Source organism: Musca domestica, unplaced genomic scaffold, assembly GCF_030504385.1.
Source record: "Musca domestica strain aabys unplaced genomic scaffold, Musca_domestica.polishedcontigs.V.1.1 32, whole genome shotgun sequence".
Lineage (NCBI taxonomy): Eukaryota > Metazoa > Arthropoda > Insecta > Diptera > Muscidae > Musca > Musca domestica.
This window is the reverse complement of record NW_026712311.1, coordinates 5,236,676-5,251,693: the sequence shown is the minus strand read 5'-3', so window position 1 is coordinate 5,251,693 and position 15,018 is coordinate 5,236,676. Positions and strand designations below refer to the sequence as shown.

General features: G+C 32.9%; 1 protein-coding gene across 2 annotated transcripts in view; it reads right to left on the bottom strand.

Moving 5' to 3' along the window:
* Nucleotides 1-15,018, bottom strand: part of LOC101889654 (voltage-dependent calcium channel subunit alpha-2/delta-3) — a 32,167-nt gene that overhangs the window by 11,919 nt on the left and 5,230 nt on the right. For both annotated transcript variants that reach the window (XM_059125176.1, XM_011296175.3), the window contains exons 2-3: nucleotides 461-542; nucleotides 32-398 (exon numbers count right to left, since the gene is read on the bottom strand). In XM_059125176.1, coding sequence (XP_058981159.1) covers nucleotides 32-398; nucleotides 461-542 — 449 coding nt within the window. The remainder of the gene's footprint in view (nucleotides 1-31; nucleotides 399-460; nucleotides 543-15,018) is intronic.

The following is a 15,018-nucleotide window of genomic DNA, read 5'->3' as shown; positions in this document are numbered from 1 at the left end:
CACCCCCACACTCCATCCTTCCCCCACTTACGTTTATCATACACATTCGACGGCACATGCACCGCACTATGCTCCGTATCCACAGAAATATTATAGAAATGTGTATCTGGATTCAAATTGAAATCTTTGTACATATCGGCATTGGTCTCCGCCAATGCCCCAATCAACTCTTCCGAACTGTGATTTTCAAACTTCGAAAATTTACTCGAATAGTAAGTGAAATTCTCAGCCTCCGTTTCATTGAAAACAAAATTTTCATATTCTCTCTCGGCCATTTCCATGATACAGCGCACAGCCTCCATTTTGCGGGCCAACATTCGGCCCACATTTTTCGTTATCGATTGGATGAGTTCTTTGCCATTTTTGAACTCCACCCGGGCATTGTATTCTTTGTATTTCTGTGCGGAAAGATAATTTTAAAATTATTTTATATGGAGTATGGAATTCAAATATTACTCACAGCCTTGATTTCTTTGGATTTTGTCATTATCTGGGCGAGCTCCCACAGCTCGTCGCCGAATTGACTGGCCCATTTCGCAACACTGAAAGAAAAAAAAATATGTTAGAATTTTTTTTAATTAAAATTGTTTTCGTACCAAGATAAAAATATTCAAAGTCCACTATAATTTCTCTAAAAACTTATTATTTACAATTTTACAGTGGTCCTTTCGATAATGTGGAAGGACCTTAGAAAAATATTCCTTAAAAATCTCTGTGTTCCTTCAGAAAATAATATCAAAAATTTTTTTTATGTCTGACTGACCATGATTTTTTTGGAAGACTTTTAATCTTTCATAGAAGCCATTTTCATAGAAGCCCTAAAGGGGCCTTTAAGGAATCTTAGGACATGTCTTCCTTTATTAAAAACATCAGGACTTGACCTTTAATTAAAATGGGTTAATTTATTGTGGGGATTATTAAGAGCGGGAAACTATATTCTCAAAAGGCCATGCTATTTGTTTGGCTTTTAATATGGTTTCAATTTTTGTACAAGAAAGGAAAAGTGAGCCACCAACACATTATGAAAATTTTGAAATTTAACATCTGGGCTGAGATCTGGCTATATTGAAAACAATACAAACAAGTAAAATTGTATCAGTCGGTTTTGCCGATAGAGTTATAATAATTCAAACTGTTGACCTCTTATTGGGGGAGGTTCCGAAGCATTTGGCCAATATTGACCAATTCGTATCAGACCTAAGACTAATATAAATTGCACAACGTGCCAGATATGGACTATATCGACTTCTTCCTATACTTTATATGAGATGTGTGCAAACTTTTGAAAAACTGTGGAAATATAGCGGATCGAAATATTCCATTATCAAAATTTGAGGAAAATCAAACATTTTATTTTTTATGCGAAACCATAAATTTCGATAAAACAAATATTTATATCAGATTTCTGGTTAAGAAACATATTTAGATATAGCAAGTTGATCGGTGACTTGTTTCGCACTTTATGACAGATAAAAGTATTGAAAATTGTAAACCTTTGTGAGTGAGGTACCAGAAGGGGTTCGCAGATATATATCATCTTCACAACAGATCCTGCGTTGACAATAATATTTGGATGTGTGAAATTTGAAGAGAGTTGGATGCTTATTTCGCTTTTTAGGAGGAATGGTCCGATCTCTACCATTTTTATAACATATCTTGTGTTGAAATATTGTTGCCAAGTCTGAATGGAATCGGCTGTTAATTTCCCCTTCTATGAGTTTCACGGTTACTGATTTTTTTTGCAAATTTCGACCACTTGGGGAGAGGTACCAGAAGGAATGGACCGATTTTGCCCATCTTAACACTAGACCTAAATCGGACTTTTACATCACATGTTGTAATTATTAAACATTTTGACCATGTGTAGAAGAGGTACTTGATGGAGTGGACCGATATTGTTCATTTTCACACCTGACCTAGCGCATCAGTGCTAATATATTAGGATATTCAAAGTTGTAGCAAAATCGGATTATTCTTTCTGTGCAAAAAAAATATTTTTTTTGAAAATTTCGACCTTTTGTGGGGGAAGTAGCAAAAGGAGTGGACCGATATTGTGCATCTTAAGATAAGACCGTGGGTTGACAAAAGTATTGGGATGTGTGAAATTTGAAGACAATCGGACCCTTACATCACATTTTATAAGAGTTGTAATTATTCAACATTTTGACCCTTTGCGGGAAGATACTTGTTGGAGTGGCCCGATATTGCACATCGCGCCTAGTCCGCACCTAGACCTAGCCTTGATGCAAATATTAGGATTTGCAAAGTTGGAAATATATATTTTTTTAAATTTTCGACCTTTTGTGGGGGAAGTGCCACAAAGAGTGGGCCGATATTTCCCATCTCCGAACTCGATCGAAGTTTGACAATGTACTAAGTTTGGACCAAATCGGATACTCCATTCGAGAGTTATCATGCGCACCATCCAGCAGACAGACAGACGGACGGACGGACATCGCTAGATCGACTCCAAATGGCCTGAAACGGATTTGATCTAAAGAGACCTAGGGTCTAAAACCGTTATTTCGATTAGGCACGTATAAAATAATATACACCCTCTCTAGCCATATGGCTGAGGGTAGAAAAAATATTTAGTCAATCTATCATTCACCAATCCATCTATTCTACCTCTATCCGTTTGGCCAATACAATGGATTCAATTTTATTACTTTGAGTGAACTTATTGTTCGAAGGACTTATTGTTCCAATGACCAACATGCAAAATTTCAAGATTTTAATTTCAGCCTTGTCGCCTATATAGATATATTTTGAGCTTTAATTGATATGCTTTAATCCGATTTTCCAATTATTTTACGCCATTATTGAGAATGTGTGGGTTTTGGTCCATCTGAAGTAGGAACCTTTTTTGATAGTCTGTCTTTACTTTTAAAACCATAGAGGACTTTCTTTTTTCATTAGTAAATCTCCACTATTTTCTAATTTTAAATATTCTATTTAGGTATATACAAATGCATCCGAATTTTATATCATTGTATTTTTATACCCTTAGCCATATGAATCCTAATAATTGCATCAGTGCCAGGTCAAATACGAAAATGGACATCAAATACACCTCCATAAAGGGTCAACATTTTGAATATTCATGAAACACATAAAACACGAAATTAACATCCGATTCGATTCTGGTACCTAGCCCACAAAGGGTCAAAGTTTTGAATAACCAAATCCATCAAAAAATCCGAAATAAGCATCCGATCCTCTTCAAACTACACACACGTCACAATATTTGTATTAAGCCAAGGTCTGCACATTTTGTACATACCACAATTTTTATCTGTATTAGATGATGTATAAAAATGGAATACTTTGGTCCGCTATATCTGTTACCTCACGCATATTTCAGGAAATAGTCGATATAGTCCAAATCCACCACATTGCAATATTTATATCAGTATTAGTTCAGCAACGAAATTGTCAATATTGGAACCGGAACCTCCTTCATAAAGAGTCAACAGTTTGAAGTCAAGGCTGTATACCCCATCTGTCGGTAAAACCTACTGATACTATTTTATTTGTTTTATGAATAATCCAATATGTTCAACCTACTAGTAATGCAGAAGGTAATTTGCTTACATTCCAAGTTTTTGCTTAAAAATAAAAAAATAAGCTTAGGCTGCTTAAAAGATCGCTCTTATTTGCCAAATGCAAATTCAGGACATAGAGAGTTTTTCTCTGGTACATTTCCATCATTTCCTTAAACAACATTTATAACTTTTCAACTAAACTATCCATAAATTCATTCTAATTTAAATTATTTATAATTGTTTGCATTTTAAACAATTGTTGTTTATAGACAGCCAACATGTCATCCATTTGACCTAGTTTGAAATTTCCCAAACAATTAGCACGCTACCAGGCTACATTTATTTTTGTGTGGAAAAGCCAGCAAACGTGTCATTAACACCAAAACAAAAGCACCAATATTAAATAAAAAAAGATAGCACCAACACAGACAAACACACACACACAAACACTCTCACACCATTGCAGTCCATGGCAATGCTGATGATGACAAGCCTTTCTACAAGTAGTCGGGTGGTCGGTGATGAATGCGAATGAGCAACAAGTTGTTTGTTTGTTATACGCCACCCAGGCTATCCTAGCCGCATTTGCATTGCCTCGTCTCTTTTCTTCTTTCTTCTCATACTTCGCCGTAGAAAAGCAATGCACGTGTTTGGTTTGCGAGGAGAGCAAGTGGATGTTATTTACACACATACACAACAGCACACATTCTTGTCATTTTCCTGCGTCAATTGTTTATGTGCTCTTTTTTGTTGTTGTTTTTCTATTATATTTCAAAATTTCCGAAAATAAAAAATGTTTTTTTTCGCTTTATGTTTTGCTAAACAAATTCGTCTCATTGTGATATGGCTCTCTCTCTCTATATATTTTGATGGCTCTCTTGGCCAATGTTTTGTTTACCTCACTCTTTAAATGTCATTTAAATTTCCTGCTTTTCCTTGACATTTATCACTCTCTATATTCGTCCATATTACATTTGTAGTTTCTGTCTTGATTTTTGTTTCTTTTTTTTTTAATTTTTCTTTTAGTTTTATTTTTATTGTTATATATTATTTTGCTTATATGAATGAATGTGCTAAGCATCAAGTTTGACAATCATACACACACACATGCATATGTTTCTGCTAAGGTATGTGTGTGCGTCTATCCCAGCCATGTATTTGTCATCACCAGACCAGCATGGATAGGTGCTGTTGATGCTGCTGCTGCCGAATGATGCAAATGAGAATTTGAACAAGAACATCAGCACATTGTTCTCTAGCAATTTTTTTTCTGATTTGTGTTTTTGTTTTTTATTCAGTTTTCCACCTTTTCACCCCCCCCTTTGCCCCCAGGTCTTTCATTTACCATTTTCACTATTTTTTGTTGTTGTTTTCCTTCTCATTATAGTACGGGGCTTTTGATGAAATACTGGGCACCCACAAGGTGGGTGCCTTCTTCTTTTGTTTGATAGATGAGAACTCGGATGTGTAGGGAGGAGCGATGGGGCGGGGGATCTCAACACCAAGTACATATATCTTTTGATGTTTTAATCAATTTTATTGAATTTTTTCAACATGTTGAACAGATTTGGGGAGAGGAGACCGGGCGGTTTGGGGACTCAGCATTTAATTCAACACAAATTGTTTTGCCATGACATCTGCTATCAGATAACACTATCAGAACGTGGATAGAATTTTCCATTTCTAGAAGACTTTAAGGAAATAATTAGAGGATAATTTTTTAAAATTTCTAGAAAATTTCAGAAGATTTCTTCTAGAAAGTTTCCAACTATAAGACGTAATTCCATTATTTGTATATCTCTAGGAACTTTATTGAAACTTTCAAGACTATCCAAGAGATCTAAAAACAATTGAATTGTGGCTTTTATTTGGAATTTTTTTTAGGGAAAACCCTATACGAGATTTCTAGATGGCTCCAGGGATAATTAGACTAGATGTTTTGAGAAAAATTCTAAAGGTCTTGAAAATGCATTTTTCAGGAAATATCTGCAATTCTTTAAGCAACGTAAAAGAGGACTTCATCTTGAATTTTTCAAAGCCACTTTAAGACAATATTTGTGGACTTCATCTGGGGAATTTTAGAAACATTCTCTGGGCAACATATGCGTTGATTTTTCCAGAATTTTTCTACAGATCCTCAAGATATATTACCGCATAATTTCCCCATAAATTGTTTAAAGTTCCTTATGATATGTGTAAGTATGGTATTTTCCTACAACTTTTTTCAAGTTTTTGACATCGAAAAAGTTCGAATTTTTCCAAAAGTTCCTAAATTAAATTCTGAAAATTTTAAAGAGGAACTATAGGCTTTTCTACAAACTTTAATAAGGTTATTAAGATATATAATCTTTAACTCTTGCCATACATTTTCGAAGGGTACCTCAAAAACAGTGCCCTCAAGATATATCAACATGTTTTTTTCTGAACTTTTCTAAAGACCTTTTTAAAATTTAAAAATGGGGAATTTTTCTCGGAATTTTCTGAAGATTGTAGATTTTTTCCAGATTTTTCCCAAATGTCCTTTGGATATATAATCGTAATTTTTTCCCGAAATTGTTATACTCAGCCATTTCGTGTGAAAGTCCTCGAAATACTCATGTGAGCCTTATTCTTGATCAGCATAAAATTCTAAGTCGATTTAGCGATGTCCGTCTGCCGGTCTTCCTCATGCCATCTTTCGAATGAATTGAGATAGTAGGCTAACATTTTGCACATATGTGTATTTTGTCAGTAGACAGGCTAAGTTCTTAAATGACCACGTTTTCCTGTAGCCCCATATAACAGTACCTTCCTATATTCGGTATTTGTATGATTTAAGCCACATTTTTGAAGCGAAATTGTTTAAAATTCGGTATTTAGGCTTCGCAATGGGTTCTACCTTCTGTGGCAGATCACTGTATACATAGATTCACGTATTGCTATTGTTTCCGTGATGATTTTAGCCACTTTTCGCCTAAACTTCAGCATTTTTAGTCTGCGATGGGATCTGTCTTTTGTGTCAGAAGACTGCTGTAATATAGCACATATAGCGGAAGCTCCGTATATTTGGTATTTTAGTATAAAAATTAAAATTATGTAATCGTGGATATTTCCGGAAAATATTTGAAGGTCCTTGAAATATATAATCGTGGGCTTTTTTCTCAAAATTTCCTTTAACAATTGTCAGTATTTCAAAGAACAAAAAAGTGCATTTTTCTCAAATTTTTTTTCTGAGGGTTTTTAATATATAAGTGCGAATTTTTCCAAATGTTTTGCCATACAATTTTTGAGGATCCTAATGTTCGTGTTTTTTTTTTTTTTTCAAAAAAGTTTCAATATGGCTATGTTTTAGGTCATCGACATACGAGCGTAAATTTTTTTAGAAATTAGAAAGGGCTTTTAATATACAAGAGTGAAATCTTTTTTTTAAACACGAATCATTAACGTTTCCAAAATTATAAGTCTGATTTTTTTGATTTTTTTCTAAAATCTTCTAGGGAAAATTCTCGAAGTCTTCAAAGCCTAAACATCGATTTTCCAATTTTTTATACCCTCCATTTATATCCTCCATTCTATGGATTAACATTGTCATTCCGTTTGTAACTTCTCGAAATATTTATAGTAGACCCTACAAAGTATATGTATTCTGGATCAGCGTAAAGTTCTAGTGATGTGATGTCCGTCTATCTGTTGTAATCACACTATCTTTCACTATCTATCTAAAATTTTGCATACACGCATAATTTACCAGCAGGCATGTTAAGTTCGTAAATGGGTCATGTAGGTCCACGTTTTCGTATAGCCCCCATATAACGGTACCTCCCGATATTCGGTATTTTCATGATTTTAGCGACATTTTTCACCGGAATTGTAACAAATTTCGTATTTGATATTCGTAATGGGTGTTACAGCCTACGACAAAAAATTTAGTATGCAGGTCTACGTCTTCGTATAGCCCGTATTTTGATGATTTTAGCGAAATTATTCATTAGAATTCTTTCAAATTTGGTATTTGAAGGTCGTAATGGGTACTACAGCCTCGGCCCGGCTGGTCTTAGCTGCATTTTTACATGTTTAATTTTAAGGATTAATTAATCGGAAGTTTTTTTTTTCACAAATTCCTAGAGAAAATTTCAAATATTTTTGATTTATACGCCTGGACTTTTCCATATTTTTTCTGAAAGTCCGTAAAAAATTTAAACTAGGACTCTTATTTAACAATTTCCCGAACCGGCTCAAGTTATATAAGCATGGACTTTTTTCGGAATTTTTGTGAAGGTCTGAAAAATTGATTGGTTTGAAATTTTCCCAGAAATTTTTTAACGTTCTTAAGATATTTAAACGTGATATACATAATTGTGATATTTTTCCGGAAATTTCCTCAAGGCTTTTTGAAAATATATCATTTTAATTTATTTACTAAGTTAGGTCTAACTTATTTAATAACTTCATTATGTATTGTGGACCTTAAAAAATTCCAAGAGGAATGGGGATATATAATCGTCCACTTTTTCCAAATTTTAAAGAAATTTACGAAATCCATTTAACGAACAAATGCATGGGGGTTTATCAATATAGGAAATTTCCAGAAGCATAATGTAAGAGCTTAAAATAGTGTGAACTTTATTTAGTACTCCAAACAACATTATAGTGAAATTTTTTAAGAGGTTCTTCTTCTTTAAGAATAGGAAAACTCATTGATCCGTATCCGAAAATGTCTATCCTTGGCATATCATAATATTTTTATGAAGCTAAAGTCGGGGGGCGAAGATGGATGATATCGACCCATACTTTAAAGTTTCCGCCCTTGAAAAAGATACCCTTATAAATTTTGAACTTCCAAACCCTGTAGCAATATAACGGCATAAGCGGCTCTAAAATCCTCCAACTCCCACAAAAACCAAGGATGACTTCAGAGTCCTTATATGCAGATTAGCCTTGGATAAACTTCATAATGTCTTCCATCGCTAAATAATATTCTTGCAACATTCTTGTTTTTTTTTTTGCAAAAACACTCATTATTGAGAAGGGTTACAAGTGAATGGAAAGTTTTAATATACCCTCCATTCCATGTTAGGGGTATTTAAACTCAAACATTACAATTATGTTATGAATCACTTGGGCAATTCCATTATTTTGTTTATTTTTTCCCCGCCAGTTTCCTATGGCTCCTGATTAAGAAATAGCTAAAATGTGTTTGTACACATATCTTTCGAATGAATGTATATATTTACACATTTATGCATTCATATTTATATATTTTTTGATTGCATTCATTCAAAATTTGTGGGAAAAACAAAAAATACAACAAAAAACAAAATCTATATTATATCGTGTGAAATGATGTCTTTCGATTACGTTATTGCAGGTGAATACCCTATCATACGAATGTGAGTGATTTCAATTATTTGAGATTGTATGTACATAGCAAAAACATGGCCTGGATATGATCTACGAAAATGACCAAATTATAAAGGGTCCGCAAATGTATTTTTCTTTGAAGATCGAGTGAATCTTCGGCACATGGTCCAAAGATCACTCCTTGCTTATTTTCGATGAAATATCACCCAATTATACCTCTAGACCAACGCACCGAACAGTGTCTCGTTTTGGGCGCATCGACTTTTCAAAGTAAGCCTGTAGAGCTGATGGAGATTTTCTTCTTCCGTAAACAATTTTCGCATATTTTTTGTAACATTGCAAGCATATACAGAGCCATATGTTCGATTATTTAAAAATATTTTGACTTTTGTTATGTTGTGAAGAAGCGCTGGCTTGTTTCGCAAGTTGTGACAGATAAAAGTATTAAAAATTGTGGAGAAGGGGTCCGCAGATATATATCCTCCTTACAACAGATCTTATGTTTGCAAAAATGTTTGTAAGTGTGAAATAAGTAAGTAAGTTGAAGAGTATTGGATGCTTAATTCGCTTTCTTTGAGCGTTTTGTTTTTCAAAATCTTGAACCCTATATGGGGGAGGTACCAGAATAAATAGTTCGATCTCTATAATTTTTATAACAGATCTTGTTTTGATGGAAATATTGAGATGTACCAAGTCTGAATGAAATCGGATGGATTTTATGAGCTTCATGGATATTCAAAATTTTGCCGCTTTGTGGGTAAGGTACTTGATGGAGTGGACCGATATATCCCATCTTCATAGCAGATCTTGTGTTTGTAGAAATAATGGGACATGTAAAATATAAAGAGAAACGGATGCTTGTTTCAGATTTTATGATCGTTTTGGTTGTTTCGTTGACCCTTTGTGGTGGAGGTACCAGAAAGAATGGTCCAATCTCTACTACCTTTATAACAGATCTTGTGTTAATGGAAATATTAAGATGCAATTAATCTGATTGGATTCGGATCTTAATTTCCAATTCTATGAGATTCAAGGATATTAAAAATTTTGATGCTTTGTGGGCGAGGTACCAGAAGGAATGAACCTATATATTCCGTCTTCACAGCAGATCTTATTTTGTAGAAATAATATGATGTATGAAATATGAAGGGAACCAGATTCTTCTTTCGGATTTTATGATCGTTTTGGCTATTCAAAACTTTGACCCTTTGTGGGGGAGGTAATTGATGGAGCGGACCAACATTGTCCATTTTTGCACCTGACCTAGCTCTGATGCAAATATTAGGATTTGCAAAATTGGAGCAACATTGGATTATCCTTTCTCTTTGTGAGCAGTAAAATATTTTTTTTGTTGAAAATTTTGACCTTTTGTGGGGGAGGCACCAAAAGGACTGGATCGATATTGCCCGTCTCCGAACACGATCTAGGATTGATAATAATATTACGATTTGGCAAGTTTGGACAAAATAGGATACACCCTTCGAGAGTTAACGTGCGCACCAGCCAGACAGACAGACGGGCGGATGTGCGGACGGACCTCGCTAGATCGACTTCAAATGTCCTGAAACGGATTTGGTCCAAAAAGAACTAGTGTCTTAACCCGTTATTTCGACTAGGCACGTTTTGGCCGTATCAAATGATACATACCCTCTTTAGCCATATGGCTGAGGGTATAAAAATCCACGTTCAATGGCCTTTTGGTCCTTGAAAAACCATAGATTATTGGTATTTTGGCCCTTAAAAAATTATTAATTATTGTTATGTTTGTCCTTGGCAAATATTCTTTAACAAATTGTTGATTATTGGTCTTTGAAAACTATTCTTTAAAAAAAATTGACGTTAATTGGTCTCCTGATCCCTGACAATGAATTATTTAAAAAAATCGTTGATTATTTGTCTTTTGATCCCTGACAATGAATTATTTAAAAAAATCGTTGATTATTTGTCTTTTGATCCTTGACAATGAATTATTTAAAAAAATCGTTGATTATTTGTCTTTTGATCCTTGACAATGAATTATTTAAAAAAATCGTTGATTATTTGTCTTTTGATCCTTGACAAGGAATTCTTTAAGAAATCGTTGATTATTTGTCTTTTGATCCTTGAAAAATATTCTTTGAAAAATCCACGTTTATTGATCTTCTAGTCCTTGAAAACTATTCTTTAAAATCTCCACGTTTATTGGTCTTTTGGTCCTTGAAAAATATTCTTTAAAAAATCCACGTTTATTTGTCTTTTGGTCCTTTAAAAATATTCTTTGAAAAATTCACGTTTATTGATCTTCTAGTCCTTGAAAACTATTCTTTAAAATCTCCACGTTTATTGGTCTTTTGGTCCTTGAAAAATATTCCTTGAAAAATCCACGTTTATTTGTCTTTTGGTACTTGAAAAATATTCTTTAAAAAATCCACGTTTATTGGTCTTTTGGTCCTTAAAAAATATCCTTTTAAAAATCCACATTTATTGGTTTTTTGGTCCTTGAAAAATATTCCTTGAAAAATCCACGTTTATTTGTCTTTTGGTACTTGAAAAATATTCCTTGAAAAATCCACGTTTATTTGTCTTTTGGTACTTGAAAAATATTCTTTGAAAAATCCACGTTTATTGATCTTCTAGTCCTTGAAAACTATTCTTTAAAAAATCCACGTTTATTGATCTTCTAGTCCTTGAAAACTATTCTTTAAAAAATCCACGTTTATTGATCTTCTAGTCCTTGAAAACTATTCTTTAAAAAATCCACGTTTATTGATCTTCTAGTCCTTGAAAACTATTCTTTAAAAAATCCACGTTTATTGATCTTCTAGTCCTTGAAAACTATTCTTTAAAAAATCCACGTTTCTTGGGCTTTTATTCCTTGAAAACTATTCTTTAAAAAATCCACGTTTGGTGGTCTTTTGTTCCTTGAAAAATATTCTTTAAAAAATACAGGTTTGGTAGTCTTTTGGCCCTTGAAAAATATTCTTTAAAAAAGTCACGTTTGATGCAATTTTGGTCCTTGAAAAATATTCTTTAAAAAATCCACGTTTCTTGGGCTTTTATTCCTTGAAAAATATTCTTTAAAAAATCCACGTTTATTGATCTTTTGGTCCTTAAAAATATTCTTTAAAAAATCCACGTTTATTGATCTTTTGGTCCTTGAAAAATATTTTTTAAAAAATCCACGTTTATTGATCTTTTGGTCCTTGAAAAATATTTTTTAAAAAATTCACGTTTATTGATATTTTGGTCCTTAAAAATATTCTTTAAAAAATCCACGTTTATTGATCTTTTGGTCCTTGAAAAATATTTTTTAAAAAATTCTCGTTTATTGATATTTTGGTCCTTAAAAAATATTCTTTAAAAAATCCACGTTTATTGATCTTTTGGTCCTTGAAAAATATTCTTTAAAAAATCCACGTTTATTGATCTTTTGGTCCTTGAAAAATATTATTTAAAAAATCCGCGTTTGGTGGTCTTTTTGTCCTTGAAAAATATTCTTTAAAAAATCCACGTTTATTGGTCTTTTGGTCCTTAAAAATATTCTTTAAAAAATCCACGTTTATTGATCTTTTGGTTCTTGGAAAATGTTCTTTAAAAAATCCACATTTGGTGATCTTTTGGTCCCTAAAAATATTTTTTACAGAATCCACGATTGATTTGGTCCTTCAAAATAATCTTTAAAGAATCCATGTTTGGTCTTTTGGTGCTTGAAAAATATTCTTTAAAAAATCGATGATTATAGGTCTTTTGGTCCTTGAAAATTTTTCCGCCAAAAATCGTTGATTATTGGCCTTTTGGTCCTTGAAAATATTCTTTAAAAAGTCCAAGTTTATTGGACTTTTAGTCCTTGAAAAATATTCTTTAAAATATCGATGATTTGGTCCTTGAAAATATTCTCCAAAAAAAATCCACGTTTATTGGACTTTTGGTCCTTGAAAAATATTCTTTAAAAAATCGATGATTATTGGTGTTTTGGTCTTTGGAAAATATTCTTTAAAAAATGCACTTTTTTATTTTGATGGTCTTTTTAAAAAAATAGTAATTTCAATAAAAAAATCACCATGATTTCATAAATTTAAATATATATGTTTATACTTTTAATTGTGCCATAAACCAAAACAGTATCCCATTTTATTATTTTTTATTAAATGTTTCTTTTTCGTTTTGCTACAAAGACAGGAAGCGGTACTTAGAGATCGTCTGCGATCGCCTCAATATCAGATGCTATTAAATGGTCACTAGCTATAATGTCTGTGTCTTTAAGTTTTTGTTTTTTTTTTCATTTCGAGATTCAGATCATGTTTGATGATGATGCTGCTGCTGCCTTGTTTTTGGGTTGGCTAGCAAGCCCCATGCTATACGTATGTTTGTCTGGCTGGCTGGCTGTTTGTCTGTCGCTTTGCCCATTTGTTATATATGAACTGAAATATTTGTCGGTCGTGCTATTTCAATACATTCATTTATAGATACATATGTATGTTCGTATGTATATCTGCATTATAGACACACACATTCTCTAGACGAATATGTTAACAAATTGTTGTTGTAAACGCTTTGATGCGTCTTCTGGTTTTGTTGTTTTTTTATTCTTTGTAAGAAAAACAAAAAACAGAGAACCCCACCACTCAAATGAATTAAACAAACAATGGGAAATTGAATTGTCTGAATCAAGGGATTTACTTTATTTGTGTAAAACACAAAAACAACAACAGCCGAAAATAAACGAAAAACACATTTTGGCCCAAGTAATTCATAAAAAAATAAATTGATAGTCTCAATGTTTTTTCTGTCTTTTTTGTTTTGAATTATACACCAGAGGGCCATTAAAATAATTCTACTTAAAATTAGTTTATTTTAGAATTAGCTCATCAAAGAAATAAAAACAGAGAGAAAGGCAATTAAAAAGAACTTGGCCATAATTCCGGGGATAGATTTGTCAAAATTATGACTTTTTAGATTTACAACTACAGAAATGATGGGAATAATATATGGATCGACAGGTTTAGATAGCGTCAAAATGGGATGATTGGTATCCGAGTTCATAAAAATCATTTAAAAAAATGCATTTATCAGTACGATGGTGGTTTCTTAAGAAATTCATCTGAAATTACTTTTAAAATTTTGTAAAAAAAATCCAAAAAAAAAAAAAATATATATTAACTTTTACTTGTCATGTGCTCCTTCTAATAAGTTCTTCAAAATCCTTAAAAATCAACGTATATATATTCAATGAGCCTGTTAATGAAACTATTGATTTATTTTCATCTAAATATTTTCATGATATTAGCAGGGCTTCAGAGTCGAGAAGTTTTTGACCCGACTCCAAATTTGGCAGGGACGTACGCGGGATGGGGGTTAGGGGGCCGGGAACCCCCCTGATATAGTTACTTATCGGATATTTTTTGTCCATTTTCACATTCCCACGCCCCTCCAATAATGACACTTTTGAATGAAATTTTTTGAAATTCTACAAATTCTTCGCTCTGAAGATTTTTGATAGGGTCCTTTGCTGTAAGAATACGGTGCTGTCATGTCTTTATTGTCCTTTTTTTCTTTTTACCGATCATTGTCGAAAACCTTACTTACGAGCATTCCCGAAAACCTTTATACTATAAGATATACGTAATAACGATATCTATGGCAATTATATAACTATTGAAGGACTAGTCAAAATTTTTTAATCGGGTATTCAATTGTGAAAACCGATCACTAATGCATAACATGTCATTATTCACAATTTTTTCCTCCCTCGCAGACATGAGTTTCAACATGATTTCAACTTTGCTGCACAGTGTTATATAAACCTGAAAGATCTTCCCCCACATAATGACAGCCTTTCATTTTGGAGATTTTGGAGGCTTTCGCTAAAAAGTGGAGAATAGAAATAAGCTTGAAATCTCCACGTGTACGAAAAGGATAATACCAAAGAAACCCAGATAGTCCATAAAAGATACAAATTTGATCTATCATATAATCCTGACCAATTTGGTTTATAAAATGTAGCCCAAATCAATAAAACGCATTTTTTATACCCTCCACCTTGGAAAGGTAGACCCCAGAAGGTATATATATTCATCATAAGCAAATTTAGCTAAATAATTTTTATTGCTTCTAGGATGGTTGGTATTGAAAATGAGATATATCGGTCCACGTT